General features: G+C 37.1%; 3 protein-coding genes across 3 annotated transcripts; all 3 read right to left on the bottom strand.

The window, feature by feature from the left end:
* LOC18596780 (NAC domain-containing protein 73) lies at nt 356-2,952 on the bottom strand. Its single transcript, XM_007025468.2, has 4 exons — nt 2,772-2,952; nt 2,401-2,650; nt 2,116-2,305; nt 356-1,452 (listed from the first exon to the last, which is right to left on the bottom strand). Exons 2-4 carry the CDS (start codon nt 2,557-2,559, stop codon nt 860-862), a joined length of 942 nt encoding a protein of 313 aa, XP_007025530.2. The 5' UTR covers nt 2,560-2,650; nt 2,772-2,952; the 3' UTR covers nt 356-859.
* On the bottom strand, nt 8,171-10,058 carry LOC18596781 (serine/threonine-protein kinase-like protein ACR4). The gene has a single exon (XM_007025469.2). The coding sequence runs from the start codon at nt 9,486-9,488 to the stop codon at nt 8,481-8,483; it is 1,008 nt and encodes a 335-aa protein (XP_007025531.2). The 5' UTR covers nt 9,489-10,058; the 3' UTR covers nt 8,171-8,480.
* Nucleotides 12,611-16,623, bottom strand: LOC18596782 (receptor-like protein kinase HSL1). The gene is made up of 2 exons (XM_018123503.1): nt 13,759-16,623; nt 12,611-13,322 (listed from the first exon to the last, which is right to left on the bottom strand). Exons 1-2 carry the CDS (start codon nt 16,352-16,354, stop codon nt 12,928-12,930), a joined length of 2,991 nt encoding a protein of 996 aa, XP_017978992.1. The 5' UTR covers nt 16,355-16,623; the 3' UTR covers nt 12,611-12,927.

Raw genomic sequence — 23,544 nt, forward strand, 5'->3', positions numbered from 1 at the left:
AGTTAGCCAAAAAAAAAAAAAAGGATGTAGGCTCTTATTTGGATATTCAATCTTAAGATTAATTATCAATCATTTGTCTGACTCATTTTTATAAATTAACTGAATTTATAAAATTAAGTTATATTAATAATTTAAAATTCACATAAAATTTATAGATACAATGAAATACATTATACAATCTATTGAAATATTTTTAAAACATTTTTACGTCTGTAATATGGAATATGCAAGTTCTAATTTTACTAAAAAAATAAAATTTATTGAAAAAACAAAATATATAAATATGCATGCTTAGAGAAAAAGGGAGATGTTAATGAACAAAACCCTAGATGAATGATTCACATTTACAATCGCACAAAAGAATCCATGATTTTTAGAATTAGAAACAGTTGAATTTTTGCAGTGATCATGAGTTTCTAACAGACTATATAAATGATAAATGGATAGATAAAACTAAGATCTATAGGACTACTAGCAGAAGTTTATAGGAGTCATATCTTTGTACAATCCTACTATAAATTTATAAATGTCATCAAACCTTATAAATGGATAGAATATGGTCAAATATATATATATAAATATTACGGAAATGGGTATAAAAATAGGGCACCAGCTGCTCCCTTGCCTGGTCCTTTGCTCAAGGGCTAGCGTGGTCATGGGCAAATCTTCCAAAGCATCTGACTCTTTTATCTTTTTAAGAAAAAGAAGCCATTCCCACCTTATTCTTCATTCCCTCCTTTCCTCATGCAAAATCACAATCCAATAATTTATTTGACCATTACAGAGCAACAGCAACAGCACCAACCAAATAAGTCCTTGTCGTAGCTGCTCCACCAAATGCTGATCGATCCTTCCATTCCTATAATTTTCTTTCAAGTCTCCCTTTGCTTGTATCAGAGGCTAATCGAATGAAGGAAGATCCATCACCTTGAACAACCAAATTTGGAATTAGCGGAGGTGGGCTTTCTCTATTATGGCTCCCATGGTCGAATGGGATAAAAGGTGGATTGAAATACTCATGAACAAAAGCCGTGCTGCTACTCTTAGCTATAGGACTTTTGTCATGCCGGCTTCGATTTTTCAACTTTCTATCAAGTGTATCCTTAACACTACTTGGACCGCATTGTCTAGGTTGAGTTTGGTAAAATACTTTTGAAGCCACTAGCTCTCCATCTTTCTCTTCTTCATTGTTGCCAAGGTGATATTGATGCATCACCCAGTTCGTCTTCTCAGGCTTCCTTTGTCTGCCGTAATTGGTGTAGAGTACTAAAATCTTTTTGAAACCCTTCACTGCCCCACCAACCAAAACTGGTCTGGTCTTGCCTGTTTTATGCCACCTTGTTTCGCTTCCATCTTCATCCGTGTGAACTTTTCTTCTCTTCCTAGTCCCGGTTGTGTATGCCTTGGAGGGCCGATGAAAGAAGTGTCGAATTTGCCCATCTTTGCTCACTCCTTCACCATTAAAATGTAAACAGATCAAAGGATTTAGTTTTATGCATGAAACTATAATCAGAGTGAATAGCTTAATTGTATGAGTCAGAATGGAAATTAAGATGTATTTTGTTTGGTTACTGAATACTCATTGCCATCTTGACAAGCAGTTAGGCCATTTTAAGCCAATTAGCTAGTAACGATGAAGGGCAACGCCTAGATCCTAGGGTTAAGCAAGGGGCATAATGCTACCTTTATTTGCCGAGCCTAAGTCACATGTCTCTAAGAAAATATATGGCTTGAGTAGAACCAAATTAAGGATCTCACGTAATTAGACCAGTCCACACCACTACATACCAGCAATCCTTGGCAATTAGAATTAGCCAACTTAGGTGCTTTCTTACAATACACTTAACTGGATTCTGTAAAGTAACTTACAGTATCCATTCTCATCTAAAATTCATCAACCAACAAGGATCATTGATACACAGTGGCCAAAAGAAACAAGAGCACACAGATCGTTGATGTTGCCCTAAAAGCAAAGTAGAAAACAAAACCCAGAATGAAAAACTATGTATTCCAAGTGAAAAGCAGTTGGAGGAAACCCCTAGAACTCAGAAAGCTAGTGAGTTTGGACCTAAATTGACAGGCGTAGTGCTGATTAAGGTAAAAGCGTCAAAGTACCTGGCAGCCTCTCTGGATGAGTGTAGCAAATCCCATTTTCTCCCTCCAGCGTTGGAATAAACTCATCAATCAAAGGATGAAGCTTGCGCATATCAGATATTACCTTTGCCTCTAAATGCTCTAAAATTTCTTGGTCAGTTGGATCAAACTTCACCCCCGCTGGTAACCCAGGCAAATCATGAATTCCCGCCTAACCCCCACACATGAAAATAAAATATTAGTAAAGTACATATGCATCAAACTGTATGGAATAAATAACTACAGAATGAGATTATGAATATGTGCCTGATCTTGGAAGGGTATGTTATGGCCACATGAAGGGCAAATAATGATTCGGATATCATCGGTTTTGGTGTCGGAAACGGAGGCGGGTTCTTTAGTACTGTCGGCTGCTGTAACTAACTGTAGAGCTCTATCATCGTCTGAGTTATTGCACCATGTCATCTCTCTTGTTCTGCTCTTATTCCCATCACAAAGCTGATTTCTTCTGCTTCTAGCTTCTTCCCCCACTTTCTCCAACTCGCACGCAAAAATTCTAGAAAAGATTGACACATAAAACAGAAACCAAAACCCAAAACAAAAGATAAATAAAATAAAAAAATTAAAATAAGTAAAGCAAAACTTGTCTCTTTTAGAGCACGTTTTCAGTTACCCACTTTTTCTTTCTTGATGTTTGGCAAGGAATTTAATTCTTCCACGCTCTTTTATTCTTCTTTTTAATTTTCTCCGTATGATTGAGGGTATAGCTAGCTGTTGCTATATACTCCCTAGTTCTTGGCAAACAGAGAGAAAGAGAAAGAGAGAGGGAGAGAGAAAGAGAGAAGGTTAAAAGGACGGCATAAATGAAAGGAGAGAGTGGGATTTATTCATTTTAATTCCAAAAAAATTTATAATAAATGTTGCTTGGACGTCAAGTTTGGTTATGCTAATGTATATACGCTTGTATGACAGAATAAATGCAAGTCTTCGATCGGGGACCTTGCTTTACGGGTAGGTCTAAACATGAGACGGAATATACACTGGTTTAATTCAAAAGCTTAATAAGGAAAAGTTAACAGTAAATAACTGACTTAATCAAAATATTAAAATAAAAATGGAAGAAAGAGTTGAGTGGAGATAGGGCAACCAGGGTACTCTTTCCAGGACGTTTTACCTCCTTTGAGAGGGAGATATGGCGATTTCCTGAACAAAAAAAGCTTTTAGCTCCAGTGTCAAACTGAAGTGTTCTTAAAGCTATGGAAAAACAAAATAAAATTGTTGAAATTATACAAATATTATATTATTGCAACATAGAAACTACGAACCAACAAATTAATCCCATTTCTTCACGTAGACTTCTCATGTTAAGCAAGGAATCACCACCTTCCCCTCTCTCTCTCCTTCAGCTTTAGATGTGTAAGTCATATGTTAGGCTTGAATTGAAGTTCTCCTATAGCTGTAATTACAAGAGATTAATGTGATGTAATATTCTACTATTTTTCTGGTGTAACATGACCTGCACCAACTTTCAAGTTGGTGACAATTATATAAATGTATTGTATTTTATTGTTAATTATATATATATATATATACAATTTACAGTGGTAAGTTCCTTTATAATTAGTATTATTATTTATAGTATATTGAAAATTTTTTGCAAGTGCCAAAGATTGCTTTAGGCATACGAATATACCCAATCAGCAGCTAGGAGAAAATTTTGGATAATGAAATCATATCAGTAGCCTGCACGTTTCTGAAAGTATATTTGCTCTCTTAAAACCCCCCTCATCATCGCCAAAGATGACCTGATAATGTAGCTTTTTTGGATCAAACGGCTGACAGGCAAGCAACTGTAGGAGGTGGAAAAAGAACATGACCGTGGAAAATCACAATCCTTCACGTAATTAACTTATCATAGCCGACATTTGACAGGTTGAGGATAATATTAAAGGGTTTCCATCTTTCATGTGTTTCGAGAGCTTCCCTCAGAAGCCACGCAACAAGAAGAAACTTCTTTGTTAAGCTTTCAACTTTAACGTATGGCTTAGGGTTTTTTATTATTATTATTATTATTATTTTGAGGGGGACTTTGTCAAGATGTGCTATGTTCCCCGTTTGAAAAGGTGATTTTGTTTCCCAGATACCTCCATACAAATAATTGTCCTCTTTATCAGGGTTTGGCTGCGTCTGTCTGATCGGTTGCTCTTTGTTCATACAATTTCCTTATAAAAAACCCTTTTTTTTTTTGTTTCCAAGAACTTGAAAGCTCCATGGAGAAGAACTTAATCAACAAGAGAATGATGGGTTTTGTTCACCAAAGCTTAATGAGCAACCCAAGTTTGGGGATAGGGGAGACACGGCATGCAATGTCCAGGCAAACATAATATCATTTTCAAGCATTTGATAAGGGATTCACACTTTCCGTTCAGCACTGAAAGCGAAAGGCCATTTCAAAAGTCGTGATTTTAAAAACTCTTCAATGCCATCTATTTTCAATGGGAATCAACGACTTCTCTGCATCTTCCAACTTTTTTTCACCAAACAATCCTTTTTAACCCTAGCGCTTAAGCATTTGCATTTGCATTTGCATGGCCTAAAAGTTAACACGAACGTTATCAGTTTTTAATGAAATAGGCTTTGAAAATTAATGTTATGCTATCTTCATTTAATTATGATTGAAAAACACAACGTACTGCGAATTAAATCCCAATTAAATGTAAAAATCATGGTAAGTGATGAGGATGCCCTCCAGTCCTGTCATGATCACTACATTATATATTGCAAAGGCAACGCGTCTTGCCTATGAACGATATTAATATTGAAAAGGTTGTGATGAAAGTATCTTGAAAAGGGAGGTTGTTTTTTTTTTCTGAAATGGGAATGCGTTTTGCATTTCCATTATGATGACGGAATGATTTAGGAATTGAAGCAATCGAATTCAGTGACAGCAAATGGAAGTAATTAATGATTTCATATGATGGATTACAACTTCTCTTTTATCTGTTTCATTAGATTTTAAAGACATTCAAGCATTTTTAGTTAAAAAAATTAGTGATGATCAAGCCAATAGCCTTCAATTTACGTGTAAAGTTTCTTGATTAACAAGTGTTAATTTGCTACTTAGCTAGCAAGCTTTTGGTATTATTTGCTAATTACTACTTATACCTAGCAAGTAATTTCATCTATTTACCTATGTGGATTTATTTTATGTTAATCATAAAAGGCAAGTAAGCAATGCTTTTTAACTAATACATTGCACTACATCATATCTAAATTATACGTAGTTTATATGTATATGTGAATGATTGATATTAAATCTACGACAATGCAATCTTACCTTGATGTAAGACCTTAGAACATTAAGGTATTGAATTTTCTTTAACTATACACCCAATTTATTTGTTTGATTGTTGTTCCTTTTCTCTTGAATGTATTACTTAATTATGTTATAGTTTATATTAAGATTTGATTCATTAATTATGACTGTAATTGTCAACACCCAACACCATAAAGCATCAACTGCTCCAAACACCTGGTATGTTGGAATCAAGACTTGACCAAAAGGAGCCAGTAATAAAGTTCCATGAAACTACCAGCAACCTTGAGAGAAAATGTTACCATCTTATATTTTCTATGAAGAGAAAAACTATTTTTCTTTGTTTTGGTCGAAAAGAAATAGAAAGAAATGAGGAAAATGGGCGGATCACTCCATTTTCACTTTCTCATAAATCCAACCCTTCAATGGTGAGAGGAAAGAGAAGTGGAAGTATCTCCTCAAAATAAACCTTGCAGGAAACTGAATCCATGGAAGCTACTTTCGATCCTATTGCTGATTTAAGAAGCCATTGAATGGTCTCCAAAACATAAAAAGATCCCTACTAAATCCTATTCTTGCATTTAATTAGCAATAATCTTCAATCAATTAAACAAATAACTTTTACCATTTAAATGGGCCAGAATCTTTAACTAGCAGGCCTATTACTTGGGCTAAGTCTGCTCTGTACCGGGTCTGTTCTTCCTTTCCCTTTTTCCCAAGACCAAAAATGATCCAAGCCAAAACAGTTTCTTAGCCCAAGGGCCAACGACCACCCTCAATGATATCGTGTTTGTTTGTTTTATTCAAAAGACATATTTATAAGATAAAAAAAATATTTAGTTCAACACTCATTTCATCCTTTTATTAATCTGAGATATATGTTATTCAACTCTACCACTCTTTTATTCATATAGGAGAGAGACCCACCTCAACCTTAACATATCGCTCATGAGAGTTCTACATCAATAAAAAATTAAAAGGTAAAACATCTTTATTTTTTAAAATTTTGATCGAAATTACACGAATATTTATTAGTTTTTTAAATGAAAACTTTTAATCTCAAAAAAATATTTTTCACTAAACACTTACATCTAGTCGTTAGTCAACTATTAGTATTTCTATCAATTTGATTATGTGATAAAATGACAATTTTATCTTTGATTTATTTTTAAAATTTTTATTATATTATTATTATTATTTATTAATTAAAAAAAAAACCTCCCCTTATGGGGAGCATCGGTGGTCCCTTGAGAGTCCTGATTGAGCTCCCTTTTTTAGGGGTTTTTTTTTAAATATAATAATAATTTTTAAAATTAATAAAGAAAGAAAGGTTATTTTAATTTTTGACTAATCTACATTTGTATTTTTAAAACAAAATATTTATTTCGAAAATTAATGAATTCGTTTAAAATTTTGATTAGAACTTAAAAAATGTAAGAGTATATATTTTACTTAAAATAAATTATGCTCTCATATTATTTGTCACATGTCCGTACTTCCAATTCGAAAAAAATTATCTATCAAAATGAAGAAAGACCCTTAATTATATGTCTAAATCACATCCAATATATCTCTTCCTAATTGGGATACATGACATTTGTAGAGTCAAAAAGGAATTCCTATTCTGTCACAATGTCACGTCAGTCTATTTTTTAAGCGAATTGCAAGAGGTGCTTTTTTAATTTCCAAATGTCATTTATACTTTTTTGAAAACGCAAATTTATCATTTTAATTATTTAAAATAAAAATTTAGTGCATTTAAAAAATAAAATAACAAGAATAAAACTATTTAATTTATAGTCTAAAGCAATTTTAATATTTAGAAAACGATCTAAAAATAATTTATTTCTAATACATCTTAACAATAATTACTTGAAAATATATAAAAAAAATACTTTTCAAAAAAATATTATTATTTTTTATCATAATGTTCTTTCCAAACACTAAATTTTAACCCTTGACAATACTTTTTCACTATATACTCAAAAATCCCAAACCACACTTTTCACAACAATTTCTCAGAGGAACTTTTCGATCCTACTTTTCCCATACCAAGCTTTTTTTCAAGTGTAACAACAATGCCAAGAAATTAAAACCACCATTATTTCTTCTTCAATACTATTAATACTTTAATTCTAAGGTTTGAGTTATTTATAGATGTATTTTGGGCGACATTCCACGGCCCATATCCTATTAGTTACATCCACTGCTGCATTTTTCAACTTTAAATAGTAAGAGATTAGGACTTAATAAATAATTGTGAACAAACTTCTTGCATGATTGTCTAAACAGATTATTGACAAAGCAAACAGAATCTAATGAAGAATTAAGGGTTTAATTTACATTCAAATGGAACTAATTGGATAATTTGGACAAAGATTAATTGGAGAGAGAGAGAGAGACAGACACACACACACACGAATGACACACCAATGTCTCAATCAAAGTCCAATCAAAATGATATGGGATCCCAAAAAATAATGTTATAATTAAAAAAAATTGTACAACTATTAAACGTGATTATTCGTTAATGATTTACATGAAAAGTATAGTCAAATGATGGAGCCATGACAAGCCAAAAAGGGCGGTAGACAGAATAAGGAAGTGATTGAAAGAAATCTAAGAAAAACAAAAGGCCCGGGGTCCCCCTTTCACCACCAAGAAAAGATGCCCCATTTCCACGCGGAAACACAAGATTAAGATTAATAATCACCGCCCAAAGACAAGGCAGTTGAAGCCACCTTGCGCCCCCCCCCCCCCCCCCCCTCCCTTTGTTCATCTTATAATTTCCATTTTCAATATTTCCCACAAAATTCGTCCTCATTTGCCAACTCTTACCTTACATCCATTTTGTAGACACCCCACGTGTGTACTCTCTCTTCATTTTGCTGTTTATCTCATCAACTGATCAAAGGAAAAAACAAACCCAATGTTTCCCATTTCTCTATTTCAGACTCACGCTGTTCTCACAGAATAACCTCCGGAAAGAAGCAATATCCTCAAAGATCAAAATTGCTTCCCATAGGGTTGAAAGAATGGTGGAATATACTGGAACTTTTGGCTAAATACGCTAATGGCAGGCCTCAATTTCCAAATTGTTCAAGATTGTTGCCACCTGGGATATACAAGGCCTGTCCTTCCTGTAATTACCAACGCAAGTCGAAGCAACTTTGGCCAGTCTAACAAGAGGTTTTATATCAGATGGAATTACAAGTCGAGGGTCCAAAAGTTCTCTAAGCTTTTTCTCCTTTATCAATGGCAATGCCCATCTAACAAGCAACCCTTCTTCGCTTCTCCTCCCAGTCAAAAGCTCCAACAAAACCACCCCAAAGCCATAAACATCGCTTTCCTTGCAAGCACCGCCTCCTCTTTCCACCCAATACTCATCATCTACATACCCCACGAGCCCTCTCTTCTCTTGGGGTGCCAAAAATGATAGCCCGTAACCACATAACTTAGCAACAAATTTCACATCTAATAATATATTTGATGCCTTAATGCAGCCGTGTATTATATTTGGTGCCATCCCTTCATGCAAATACTCAAGCCCTCTGGCTACCCCGGCAGCAACCCTTAAACGCCTGTTCCAATCTAATAATGATGCACCGTCGGAGTTTTCATGCAAATAAAAATTCAAATTCACCATACCAACAAACTCCATTACTATAATTCTCTCACCTGGCGCTTGTGAAAACCCTATAACGGGGACTATGTGAGGATGTTGAGCTAAAGAAAGTGTTCTGATTATTGAAGCAAACCCGAATCCAGCATTGCTCAAAACCAGCCGCGGATGTATCCTTTTTACCGCAACGAGCTCCGCTCTTGGTGATATGGCTGCATAAACCGTACCTAAACGGCCTTTACCGATGATTCTTCTATGGTTAAAGCCATCTGTAGCTGCATCTATATCTGTTAATTGATACGCGCTTGCACAAACCTTGACAGGCAGTTCTTGTTTTTGATCAGATTTTACTGGTTTCTTTCTGCAGATGATGATGAGAAAGGTACCAAGAATGAAAAGAGAGATGGAAAGAAGAACCAAAACCAAATCATAAGCAATTTCCTCACCTCGGCTCATCTTTTCTGGTGCTAATAAACTATGGTCTTTGGCTACTTTTGATCAATGAAAAAAGAAGAGAAGGGGTTTGAAATTTGGCTGGCTAGTCCATAGTCCATACACTAACGTGTTGAAAAGGCTCACTCCTATATATCGGATTGGACTATGGACTTTGAACTTTGAAGAGTTTTTAAAAGAGAAAAGTGAAGGGAAAAAGGACGGGTATCTCCTTGAGTAAGTGCACAGACTTTGAAAATTGGGTTACATTTGGTAAAAGAGTTGGTGTTCTAACCCCCCGCCCCCCAAGTCTTGTTTACATTGATTTCTGGTTGGCCGCTTCCAGTTGTACCTTTTCAAATGCAAATTAGATTGTAACCAGACGAGCTTCGGAGAAAATTACTGAGACCCAACAAACAACATACGTTTCTTGGACAGATTCTGAAGAGAATTGATGAGTAATCTTATCTGTCCTTTGCTTTGTCATCCTGCTTAGGTGGCTAGCTAGTTCTTAATTCATAGGTTTGCGCTTTCTTTAATTCTGCAGAGAATAGTTGCTAACTTGTCAAGAATTGAGAATGTGAAGTCAAAAATATCTCATGCCGATTGAGATATGGATAATGAAAGATTGGCACCTTCAACTTTCCATCCAAGGGCACACCTCTTTTGTTTATATTTGTCATATCCATATTGGATAAACATCAGTACTAACGCAAATTTCATTTCATCTTTCATTAATTAATTGAAAATTACAGCCTCAATAATCTCAACGAAACACAACGATAATTTACCAATCATTTGAATCACAGTTTAGTTGCAACAAACGCAGGTACTATTCTGTCAAGCTCGTACCTAAAAGTTTATAAAGTATGGCTGAAGTTTGGTAGAAGGAAGTAGCTTTAGGGCATTTTGAAAGCATATAATTTTAAACCAGCAAATGCATGTACCTAACACAGGATTTAAGTGCTTTTCATCTCTTTCATGTCAGCAAATATTTATAGACTTGTAAAATATTGGCACTCTCTCTGCTGACTTAGATCAAAGGTTTTTATGCAAGACCCGGCAACAATTTAGTACTATTAAATTCAGATTATTCTTTTTCCTTGTATAACACTGTACTTGGGATTTTGCAGCAGCTATTGCAGGACTTAGGAAATTAACATTAGCAGGTGTCAGAATAAATAATGGAACCTTAAAAAATGCTTTTATTCAGAAGGATATGCTAAATGGTCTGATTAAGCATGAATTAAAAGGACAGGTAATGTCAAATATGAATGGAATAAATCAGGGAAAAGGTTTGTAGATTTAGCAGATTTCACCCAACTCAAGGCCCTCTTAAAGGGCAAGTCTACTGAAACAGGCCCTCTCAGACCTAGTTGAGACCCATAAATACTTTTGGACCAGAATTAAGTTTCCCACTGTGGCCGAACTTCGGCAGGGATTGTTTTCAGGCATTTGGGGCTTTATTCTCTGTAGGACCTAGTCCACCCATATGGGCTTCATGAGTGAGCCTTGCCTTGTGTTTTGACTCATTTTTCCCAATACTTTTTTCTTTTCTCCCTGGACCGAAGGAAGCTTCAAATTCGGATTGAGAAAAAAGAGTTCAAATATGTAGAGATCATTTGAATAAAAGAATCTTTCCATACTACTAGACTAGATATGGGACCATAAGAAAAAGTGGGAGCAAATTTTCCATGGATTTTGACACATCGACGATGGATAGACCTACCCCAATTACCAAGGAGCTGCATTCAATGCGTTCAGAAGTGTTAGGGAGATGGCATTGTCAGACCTTGAAGCCACTCGTGCCCTGATAGCAGCTCACGGTTTTCAGGATTTGTAAAGCCCACCCACGTTTCGGTCGGATTTATCCTCAATCCACAAAGGGTCAAAATTCGAACTTAGATATGTCTTTTGGTAATATTAAAGTAAAGGAGAGAACCGACAGACGTGAGCTACACTGCAACCAGAAGTAGCAGCAGTTTAGGAGTAGCAACCAAACTTTACGCCATTTCTTTATTTTCGCTTAGCGTGGTCCATGTATAGCCTTTCCCGCAACAAGGATTATTTGCAGAGATATTCCTATATCCTAACGTTGCTAACGGGATTCCACGTACAGGAAACTTTGACGTTGTAAAGATTTGTTTCCACTTGAGATCATGTTCTGTTAGAAAGAGACAGTGAAACTAAGTAAATCAATTATCCTTAGCAATCGGTGTTCCTTCTTTTGGTAACAAAATATCAGAGGGAAGTAACGCAAGAGAAGAAGAGGATGAGATGCAAAGAAAAAGACCCCAAAATCAATCGTATTAAAGCAGTTGTAATAGATAGGGGAACATGCAGAGCTTTCTGAATTATATACTGAAAGCAAAGCCTCGCCTAACTCTCGGAAGAAATAAAAAAACCAGCGTATAACAATGGCCCATTATGTTGGGATTTTGGTTTATATGGGACTCCTGTTTGCATCTCAAGTTTCTTGCAGAAAAGTACACGAGGCACTCGAAATTCCCCGGAAGCATTATGGATCACGGCAGAGCAAATGAGAGCAGTGAAAGTAGATTTGGGTGTTGGTTTAATGTGCATAATTGTACTGTCAAATCCTCGGAAATGCTTTATGGTTGCAATAAATATTAAGAGGCTGGTAAATTTATAGAGGTACAAACAACCAACTAACGCAAAATGACAAGTTAGACAGCCTAAGGCCGCTATACAGGACCATGGGTCTTGCCCTTAGTCACTTTCCAAAATGATGAATGGATCAAGTCTCAATAAGTACAGCAATAATAAGCAGCAGTGGCAAGAATGCCATTGGAATTAATGGTTAGGGTCCATGGAGGACCAACCTTACCTAACACTTCATTGACAGATTTATAGCTATCCCCATTATTGTATGTAGGTGATTTGATTATAAACCAAAGGGATAAGTCACTGTAAAATCTCACAGCGAAGAGTAACTCCAACCAATTTTAACTGGCAATGGCACAGGTTTAAGTTGGATGGTTTTCGCTTTAATGGGATCTTCTCAAGTTTCACAGGGTGTATTTACTAAGGTAGTTGGTGAAACAAATGTCACCTGACTTAGATGCTAGCCATAACTCTGCAGCATCACTTTCATCAGCGTGCACAACATTTTCAAGGCCTTAAAATGATAATGCAGGCAGCAACTAGCCATTTTGTAGACGTGGAATAAAACCTTCATTGTTAATAAATTTACAGTGTGCATTAACTCCTTAATAAATCTGGCTCTCTTCCTTTTCTTTTTCCCTCTCTCTCTCTCTCTCTCTCTCTTTCACTGTGTAAATTTCAACTCCTACTCACTTTCCTCCCCACTTAAACCAACCTGTAAAGCAAACATCAAGTGGGTACAATGATTGACAAGCAAAACTCGAGAGCAAGAAAAAATAGGGGCGTATCACCCTTGTGGCTTTGTTTTTGCAACAAGCTATACGAGGATAAATTTTTCTCAAGCTACACTTCCTTGATCTGAGGCATCTTCATAATAATAAGGAGTCAATTTCCCATCCTTTTTAGCAGCAGCCTTCGGATGGCTCTCAGCACCTGCTTCTTGCAACATCTTAACCACCCTTCTCATTGACGGGCGGTTGATTGGGAGCGGACTGGTACAGAGGAGGCCGATGTTGAGGACCTTGCATATTTCTTCTTTGAAACAAGGATCGAGTTTGGAATCAAGAACATGGTCCACTCCTTTCTGATCCAGAGTGGTGCAGACCCACTTTACCAGGTCCTTCTCCCCATACTCCGGGTCAATTGGGAGTCTGCCTGTGACCAACTCAAGTATAACAACCCCAAAACTGTATATGTCACTCTTCTCATTCACTCGAAGTGTATATGCATACTCTGCAACAAAATATTTTGTAGAGAGATTAGTACTGTTGAGGGAAAAATAACACATGCACTGAATGAGAAACGTTAAAATATTTGCAGAGACAATTGAAGGAGATTTATAAGGCAATGTCTATAAGATCATTAACATCCAAATTTATTCGAGAATCAAAACCAGCAAGACATATTAATGAAGTATCAAGGAAGGACTCTAATAAAGGATCCTTCTATTATTCAGTACAACCTAGAGATGAATATCGACTAATAAATGGACATCTATGGTGTTCGTTGCAGTTAAAGTTTCACATTAAGGGTTGCTTTAAATAGTTATTATCTAGATACTTCTGAATGGGCATTCAAAGATCTTGGTACAAACTAAAAGTGGCAGAGAAAAAGAATTACAGTAAAACAGTAAATCAGAAGACTGTCAGTAAAGATTTCAAAAACTAACCTGGAGCAATGTAACCGCAGGACCCTGCAATAACAGACATGGATTTAGCACCCCTTCCAGCTGCATCAACCACCTTGGCAACACCGAAATCTGCCACTCGAGCACCAAAATCCCCATCCAACAAGATATTATTGGACTTAACATCTCTATGCACAATCGCAGGCACACAATCATGATGCAAATAAGAAAGCCCCTCAGCTGCATCCACAATAATCTTGTACCTTGTCGGCCAATCCAGCAAACCACCTTTACTACTATGCAATAAATCACCCAAGCTACCATTCTGCATGTACTCATACACCAAAAGCTTGCAATCCCTGGTAGTACAACAACACCACAACTTAACAATATTCTTGTGCCTAATCTTCCCCAAAGTCTCAACCTCAGCTTCGAACCCATCATCCTGAACCTGAGCCTGACCTTTCTCAAGATCTACACTCTCACAACCCTTTTTCGCTCCTCCCCAAAGCTTCTTCACGGCAACAGCCTCCCCATTACTAAGCACGACCTTGTAAACCTTCCCTGAAGATCCTCTCCCTATCACATTATCCTCGTCAAGACAGTCCAAAATCTCATATTCACTAAAACCCAACTTATGAAACGACATCAAAGTCCACTTAGACTTGTCAATAGCCCTTGCTTTCTTATAACTCCTATACTTGAAGTAAAACCAAACCACACCAACAACAAACACCAAAGCAGCTAAAACAAAAATGGATCTAAGCAACCAAACATAACCTTTGTGCTTATCTCCATCCCTACCAGCACACAAATCACTAAAATTCCCACACAAACCAGGATTCCCTAAAAAGCTATTCTTATACATTTCCTTATCAAACAAAGGCGGCAACTCACCAGATAACAAATTATTGGACAGATTAAGCTGATTAAGCTTCAAGTTCTGCAAACCGAGCGGAATTCTCCCCGTTAACTGATTATTCGACAAATCAAGATAGTTCAGCACCGATAAACTCCCTATTCCATTCGGAATTTTCCCTGAAAACTTGTTATTAGCTAAATTCAACTCGTTTAACTTCTTCAAAGACTCGATTCCAGTAGGCAATTCCCCTTCCAACTCATTCCCATGAAGATTAAGAATTCCTAATCCATCAAGGTTCACTATACTTTTTGGCAACGGCCCACTAAACTTATTTTCACCGGCCGAAATTTGCACTAAATTATCAACTGAACCAATTTCTTCGGGCAATGATCCCGTAAACTCGTTCCTAGAGATAACCAAAAGCGATAGGTTCGCTGCATTTGCAATTGATTTCCCAATTTGCCCCGAGAACGAGTTATTAACAAGCTCAAGCAAATACACGTGTGGGAGACCCCAGAACCCGGCGGGTATTTCCCCGGATAACTTGTTGTAACCAAGTCGGATCCGGTTCAGGCTCCGACACTCGGCTAAACTCGACGGTAGTTGACCCGAAAACGAGTTGTATATCATTAGAATCTCTTCTAGGTTCCCTTTCTCGCATAAACTCGGCGGTATGAGACCGGTAAATTGGTTGTTAGAGACATCGAGCCATCTAAGCGGCGAGTTTTTGCCGAGGTTTTGGGGCAACTCCCCGGTGAGTCGGTTCTGAAAGATTCTGAGTTCGTACAGAGCTGGTGAGTCGGCGATACTCGGTGGTAATGCTCCTTCGAAGTTGTTCTGGTAAAGGTTGAGACTTTCAAGTGGTAGCTGAGTCAACTCGTCCGGAATCGTTCCCGTTAACTCGTTCATCGACGCGTCGAGGAGTCTCAGCTTGGTCAAATTCGAGAACCTGCGAGGTAGTTCGCCGGTCAACGAGTTGTTGTAGAGTTCAATCTGGACTACGCTGGTTAACTCAGTGAGAGAACTCGGGATCTTGCCCACTAAGTGGTTAATGGCGAGATCTAAATCGGTGAGTTTCTTGAGTCGACCCACCGAGTCAGGAATCTCGCCCACTAAATTACACTCGGTGAGCCACAAAATCTCCAAGTTAGTTAAGTTGCCAAGCTCCGGTGGGATCCGACCCAGACTAAACGGGTTGTACGATAAATTAAGCATTTTTAGCGTACTAATGTTTCCCAAAAAGGCGGGGATTGTACCGTCTAGGAGGTTGTAAACGAGTGACAAAACTTCAAGCCTTTGGAACCGACCGAAAGACTCCGGAATATCTCCCGATAGATTGTTACCAGTTAAATCCAGGTATTTAAGGTTAGGGAGGTCAGCCAAAGTGTGGGGGAGTTCACCAGTGAGGAGGTTCTGGGAGAGATCAAGGTGAATGAGATTTTGACACGTGGAGATGTCGGAAGGGATGGTGGAATTGATGTTGTTGTAGTACAAGGAAACGGAGGTAAGGTTTTGGAGACGGCAAAGGAGGGAAGGGAAAGGGCCGGCGAGGTTGGTGCTGGAGAGGTTGAGGGAAGTGACAGAGCCAGTGGCTGAGTCACACGAAACGCCACGCCAGTTGCATGGGGTTGGGTCACGAGGATTCCATGAGGAAAGGGCGGAGTCAGGGTCGGCGAGGGAGGCTTTCACTTGGAGAAGGTAGAGGCCTTCTTGGTTGAGAGAGAGTGAAGGTGGGGGTAAGGTGAAGAAGAGAAAGGAGAGGACAAGGAGAAGCATTTTTGCTAAGGCGAGGGGAGAGGAGAAGAGGAAGGATGAGGAAGTGAAGTGATTTGTGCGTGAATCTATTTAAGTCAGCCAAAGAGAGAGAGTTGGAGTAAGCTTTTTGAATGAGCAGGATTGTGTTTTGCCATTGGAGAGACAGGAATGAATGTGTGTGTATGTCTGCAAGAGAGAGAGATAGAGAGAGGAAGAGTGGGGATGTTATGATGTGTGCATTTTCATTGTTGTCTATGCTGGGTTTTAAACAGAATAATGGAGGGAGAGAAAAAAGAATAATGCAAAAAGTTAGAGTTTTTTCTCTTTTTTTCAATTGTATAACTGAAAGCAAAGAAATTGAAGTAAAAAGGGTTTCTTTTGTCCCTGTTTTTTTTTTTCTTTAGCGGAGAATCAATGGTTTGCGACAAGAAACGGGCAGAGGAAGCCAAGAAGTGCTTCACATCACTCGCATCACGGGAAGGTGATGGGAGGCAATGATCTCGAGGATGATAAAAATCAGATGGTGGAGATTTTGAGAGAGAGAAAAGAGACTAGTACTAATTTAATATCGGACAGTGACTAATTAAACTCTGTTTTATTGCACACACACACAAAAAAACAGAGCAATTGTTTCGCAGTAGTCTTTTTGAGCCACGCGTGCAGCCCCGTATTAACGAGCAATTGGGATACTGTTGCCCCTGACTGGTTTTAAACTCTGAAACAGACTGATCTAAAGTAAACCTCTTCCCTCTCGTCTTGCAATAAAAAGGTAAATGCTCTTCTAATCTCAAACTAAATACCACGTCGCATCAGAGGCAGAGCCAAGGTTCAGGAACCAAGACTGGCACCATTTCTTGGACTCTTTTGACGCCCTTTTACTGTGCCAAAATGGAGACGGATTTGAAACAACGGTTGGTCCTTTGCTCGCATGAAATAAGCAATGGAGGCACAAAGTTTTCAAGCGTTTTTCTACAACTTCATTAATTAATTTAGTCGTTTCAATAACTAGGAATGAGTTCAATGATAAATTTAAGAAGAAATAAAGCTACCCACCAATGAGAATAAACAATGGAATGTGTTCTTTGAAGAGGTGAAGGTAACTACTAAATAGCCCTCCAATATTAATAGTAGGGTGTAACTTTATAGTATTAAGTTGGGAAGATGAGGTCATAAGAACGAAAAGTGGGGGGGTTTCATTAATAAAAAAAAGAGAGAAAAAAGTTCTTAAGTATTTGTACTTTTCATGGAAACTTTGACCTGCTAGAATGAGATTCATGGGATAAATCTCAAATAACATTTAATGCTTTGATTTAAGCAAGTAACTATCAATTTTGCTCCAACGTCAAGTAAAAACATTTGACTACAAGTTTGAAGTGTACTTAAGGAATGAGAAAAGTAAATGAAATCTTGACCAATTTCCATGCATGTGCAATATATTTCACATTTTCCCACCTAATGGGAGTAATACAATCTTAATACACAACCGTCAATGAAGCTTGATACTAATAGTAAATCTGAAATAAATGAATTGTTCAGTTTTTTAAATTAAAATAAAATATTTCGTATCTCGTAGGTTCAAAATTAATACAAATAAAAAATTACAAATACGATAAAAAACCCAGAATCACTTATATTGAAATGAATCAACTCCCATTGATAATTCATTTAACATATGGGGGATTAATTTGAAGTTTAAAAAAGTATAATGTTAAATAAATATTCCTCCAAGTGGTGCAAGCAAAGTAGGAAACAGTGTTTGTCGGTAGTATCTTCCCTCATCTGCTACCCATAGATACGTCAATTTTATTAATGGAAAGGCGATATGGCGATCTATAGATAACATGAAAGACGTGAAACAAGTGGCTGCAATTGGTCGAAGCATTTGGCTTTGGAGATGGGAACAAGCGCAGTCAATACAGTTCAGAGCCAGACACCATGGCTTGGATCCGAAGGAAACTTCAAAAATTTACTACGCTTACCAGTAGTGGACCCAACGTGATTTCTTCTCTCTTTATTTGGTTTTACTTTATTTCCAGTCTTTGACTTCTATTTTTAGATTAAAGAAAAAGGAGTTATACAACATGAGAATCGTGATTCCATTGAATGGTTTGCAGTATTCATAACAGTTCCAATTTCCATCTTGGTAGATTAAATTTGACGGTAAAAATTAGGTTTCATCGTCCATTGAGAATATGGATGTTATGATCTTATATAAAATAACTGGAAAACCCAAAAGAAGGAAAATGGATTCGGAGGAATTGGGAGAAAGTGCTGGATATTGAAGGGAAAGATCAACAAACGCACTCTAAAAGTCAATGACAACAGTGAAAGCTGTCCGATTTGTTACAAAATTTCCTTTTCTTCACAAAATTCTCGGGTACACTAATTCCCACAGGATTCCAGATTCTCGGATAACTTTTTACCCGAAACAGGGGAGTTTTACACCACAAAGCCCTGTGTCAAGACGCTTGCCTTAACCATGTGGTCAGGATCAGGTTCTTGTTTTGGTCTGAGATTCTTTAGGGAAAAAAATGGACAATGGTGAACTATCTGCATTCTGTACAGTTTCCTTTGCACATGAAACAGTATTTCTTCCATTTCCCCTCCTTCCTAATTACACAATACAGTGTCTTAATTTTGTTGTTAAGAGGTTGGTGTCAGTTCTTGTATCAAAGCCATGCAGCAGCAGCAGCAGCAGCAGCAGGACATTACAGTAAAATATTAAATGTGAATTCGTTTAGTTGCTAGGATTTGAAATGAATTCCAACAACTGGATTTATGAACCAAAGTAAAGATGTAAAGGAGAGTTTGGTAAGCAAAATAAGGGTGGAAATTAATCTCCGAGCTCCCTTCCTGAGTTGCATATATTGCTAGAATTATGTAAGGTAGGGAAATTAAAGTTTGGGCAGACAACATAAATATCATAGCAACTACTGCTAGAATAACTGTACCCAGAAAAAGGTTTACTAGAGGAAAATGACGCATGATTTCTCCTAAATCAAGTGTGTTACTGACTCGTTTGAAAGGAATTTTCAAACTTTTCTACTTTTAAAATGGTTATCAAGAAACGTTTACTTAAAAGCGGATGTTGAGTCAACAGTGGCCAATTGAGTCACCTCACTCGCCTGCAATTGGAGCGAGCGTTATCGGATGGCCTTACAAAAATGATATTTTTGGCCTTGGCAAGAGGAGTGGAACCCATGGAGGGCCCAACAGCGCATGCTTCGAGACATTGGGTTAGACAGCGTCAAAAAAATAAAGAAACTGCTGATGGAGTACTTGGTGCATTTTTTTTCCAGGTTGGCGGCTCGTTTCATCTTGGCCATGTAGCTGCACTCAGCACACTGTACCTAGGGTCTACCCACCACCATTTTGGACCTACTTGTTTGGATGCTAATTGTTCTTGATAATCAATATGGAAAATTGGAACCTTTTTTCCCAAAAAGAGTCTAAAACTTAACATAAACAAACTTAACGACATTGAGATGAGATTAAGACCTTTGATTGGAATTTTAAATATAATAAGAGTCATTCTATTTATCTTTTTATAATTTATGTTATGTGATAAGTTTGTTGAAAGAAAACTCATTGTTAATTAATTTTAAATTAGATATGTGTCTAAAAAATTCAACAAATTTATAATGAAATACGAATTTATATCTTCTTTTTTATTTTTGGGAATGGAGAATCGTGTTGAATTCTAAGCTAAGAAATGCTGCAACAATGGGGTGCATATGCTTGTGGAAATCAAAGTGTCAAAGAAAATAGAATAGATTAAAACCTTCTACACATACATTGATGACCTTCTAGACAATCAAAGTGTGGGCCAAGACAGTTGCCTTAAGGTTTTAAACTTTTGCTAACATTTAAGCGATAAAACATTTTTATCGAATAGAAATATTTTAGGTTTTGTGGGGGTTTGAATCAATTTTTAGAATAATCATATAGGATTAATTTAGAAAGTCTCGGGTGGGGATCCACTTCCTGTCACTTGTAAATCACATCTATATGTAATCATCGAAAGACACTTTGATTCATTGTATTATGGAAAACTACGTATATCAACAAATGACAAACATGTCTGTGTCAACAACAAGTTTACTACTAAGCAGCAAGCTTTTCTTTAAGAAAGTAAAGAGAAGAGATCTACCACATGGACGAGCAGGATTGCTCTATGTTTTGAGTCATGGCACCTTAGAGTGGGTCAAGCATGGGATCTTCTATTAACATCAAGGGGATCAGGGTCCCATGTGGGTGGTTGTCCCATAGTTAAGATGCTATACCACCCATCAAGAACAAGGGGTCCCGACGCTGGGCTAGCCCACACATGAACACACTATGCACCCACCGATTTTTTGATGCAATCAAAGTCAAAATAATTTTAGATCTATCTTGTGTTCCATGATTGATATATAGCAGTAATTCACAATCATAATATCAAGTCTGTATATGTTTTTGCCTAACGCTTCCACTTTTGGGTCCCATTGGAATTATTTCTACAATAATAATGCACCTTATTATTATTTTGCAATGCCACTATACAAAAAATTGGTTCAGAAATTGAGAAGGATATTAACTTGGAAACTATTGGAAAGAACAGGTTATGTGGGGGTATTAACCATGATGACAAGTCACCCCGCGTGAAAAAGCGGCATGAGAGTTGCGGGGAAAGCCTTTGGGGAAAAGCATGATAACTTTGCATGTTCTTATTTTTTTACAATGAGTTTTATCCCTTTAATGTAAAATCAAATGTGTCTGCCTTTGAGTCTAGGCGATCATTCTGGTTGTTTGAAGATGATCCTGCAGAATCATTGTAGGTTTGTAGCTTGTGAAGAGGGGAAGGGAATAAAACACAGAAAAAGGAAAAGGTTTTTGACTTTTGATTGATGCAAAATTTCCACCCAATTAAGTCTTCATATCAGTTGAAACAGGGACTAATTTCGATGCTCTCGTTGTAATGATTTTACTTGAATACGTGCTTGCTGCAGGTTTTGTTTGTAAAGAGCACATTGAATTCAAAACACATATGCACGAGAAATGTTTGCTGAACTTTAATGAGACGAGTCAATGGTGTGAGTATGGAAATAAAAGCAACTTTGACCAAACTGTTTGTCTGGTTTTGCTCGAAGATTTATGAACAACATCGATGTCATTCAATGATCACTGATAATCTAGTTCAAGCTCATAAAATCTGAAATACTCTTACAACCAGAACTGGTCAAGGAAATTTAAGTTTTTGTGGGTTTTGATTCAATAATGAAGTGCCTACTTTCTTACACAGGGAGGGTGCATGATAATTAACAATGAGCAGCTCCAATTTCGTTTGCTGTCACCACTCACCAACCACTGTACGCCTTGCCCATTGAACGAAGAGGGCCTTTATGTTTGGTTTAACCAAAAGCAGTGAGATTTCACAATCAAATGTAATTAGTACGAGTTGAACGTTTGAGATGTTTCTTTCTAGAATTAGATAAGTGGCAAAGTTGGACAGGTTCGTAGAAAAATAGAAAACTTGTTCATGCTGTGTTGGAAGATAAGAGAGAGGTAAGATCAGACATAATCAGCAGGTACTCCTGTGGACAATATAGCCTGATAAAGTTGGGGGGAAATTAGGCGCTTTGCATTGATTATGTGTGGAATGGGATTGCTGGGAAAACAATGTCAGATTGCCTTGATTCAGGAAAAGGAATGGTTGTCACGGAGACCCAAAAACAGGAGAGACAGCAGCCCTCGAATGAGAAATGACTTTGGCTGATTACACTTTGCAAAGTACTTCCAAAGTACAAAGTCAGTTTCTCTAGTCAAGTTGATGTGCTGCAAATGAATGAAGCCATTGGGAAAAGGAATAAGAAACCAGGCAATGTTTCCCAAATGAAAAAAACTAAGGTTTTGAATGATTAATGGGATACAATTATTTTCTTGAGTAAAGCAAATGGAAATATAGATGCCCCAGAATGTAAATTCTCAACAAGGTTATGTCTAATCTAATGCGTGTCTGATCTCAATTTCAAAAGAACCAAAACTAGTGTATATATGTAGATTACAAGCAGGAACTTTTCCCAATTTTCCTATCAAATTAGAATGCCTTACAACTAAAGCAGCAAGATCATGAAGCTATCTTAAAAGCAATGGTGTAACTAGAAACAAATAAAAACAAATTAAGCATACTTGTAAGTCAATGAGATAATTTGAGCTTCTAGATTCCTGGTCTAAAAGAAGGAAACCTTAGTGGTCCAACCACAAAAGCCCCAACTAAGAACCTGTATTTGGAATTAAAAATTATTAACAAAAAAATTACAAAAAATACACCCCATATGGTGCAAGAACTGTTCCAGCCAACCCCATGACAACCCACAACTCTTTTTAAAAAGATTGGGAGCCATTTTCTGTGGACCCTTTGGCCAAGATTTGGGTGGGACCAAAAATCAAGTCCTTTTACAAACTTTGAGGGAAGTATATGCTTTGATTCATTATCATAAGGTTGATAAAGAGATGCAAAAGACTTGGTAAAAGGGAAATGGTGGCTCCAACCCATTTGAGCCTGTTCTTAACCATAATCATAATTGTCCTCATATTCTTCAACTCTACATTTCTTGCATTCCCACCATGCCCCAACTTTTCCTCACCCCCTTTTTGCACCAAAAAGAAGCTTTGCACCTGTTATGCCAAAATTTTTTGCCATCTTCATTGTAACTTTCTCTTCTTTTGGTACAAACCCCTTTCTTGCATCTTGTGAATGATTAGTGGGTGGTCGACTTGGAAAGATCAGAGAAAAGATTTTTTTTGTTCTTTCGGTTTTTATTTCATTATAAGGGTGTGGTTGCGGCATACTAGTTTAATCAGTGAGGACCAAGTGTATAAGATTTTTCTTGATTCTGTTTATTCAAAAGCAAGCTCTATTTCTATTTCTACAGATCAGTAGGGGAGAGAGAGAAGATTTGAAAGAACATGTTGTATTGCAATAAGCATCAAACAGTATAAGCACTAGTACTTTTCTGCAGACTGCTGCCTACCCACTTTTGATTCCAATGGAAAAAGACTATATCACTTTTTTCCCACTGCTTATAATTCTTATTCATCACTAAACACGTTTACTCTGAAACCAAAAGTAATTAAATGACCAGTTTCTCTCAAGCTAATGATGAATCTCTTGCATATGTGTCATAAGATAAAATTAAAAAGTCGTCTAAACACATGATTTCTTTTGCAAA

Source organism: Theobroma cacao, chromosome 6 (genome assembly GCF_000208745.1).
Source record: "Theobroma cacao cultivar B97-61/B2 chromosome 6, Criollo_cocoa_genome_V2, whole genome shotgun sequence".
NCBI lineage: Eukaryota > Viridiplantae > Streptophyta > Magnoliopsida > Malvales > Malvaceae > Theobroma > Theobroma cacao.

Bases quoted from the DNA above. Each gene is read 5' to 3' on its own strand.
- LOC18596780 (XM_007025468.2), bottom strand. From the start codon at position 2,559: ATGACATGGTGCAATAACTCAGACGATGATAGAGCTCTACAGTTAGTT. The intron at 2,306-2,400 runs GCACATATTCAT...TGTGGGGGTTAG, and splicing joins ACATACCCTTCCAAGATCAG to GCGGGAATTCATGATTTGCC. The intron at 1,453-2,115 runs GTACTTTGACGC...TTAATGGTGAAG, and splicing joins TCATCCAGAGAGGCTGCCAG to GAGTGAGCAAAGATGGGCAA.
- LOC18596782 (XM_018123503.1), bottom strand. From the start codon at position 16,354: ATGCTTCTCCTTGTCCTCTCCTTTCTCTTCTTCACCTTACCCCCACCT. The intron at 13,323-13,758 runs GTTAGTTTTTGA...ATTTTGTTGCAG, and splicing joins CTGCGGTTACATTGCTCCAG to AGTATGCATATACACTTCGA.
- LOC18596781 (XM_007025469.2), bottom strand. From the start codon at position 9,488: ATGAGCCGAGGTGAGGAAATTGCTTATGATTTGGTTTTGGTTCTTCTT.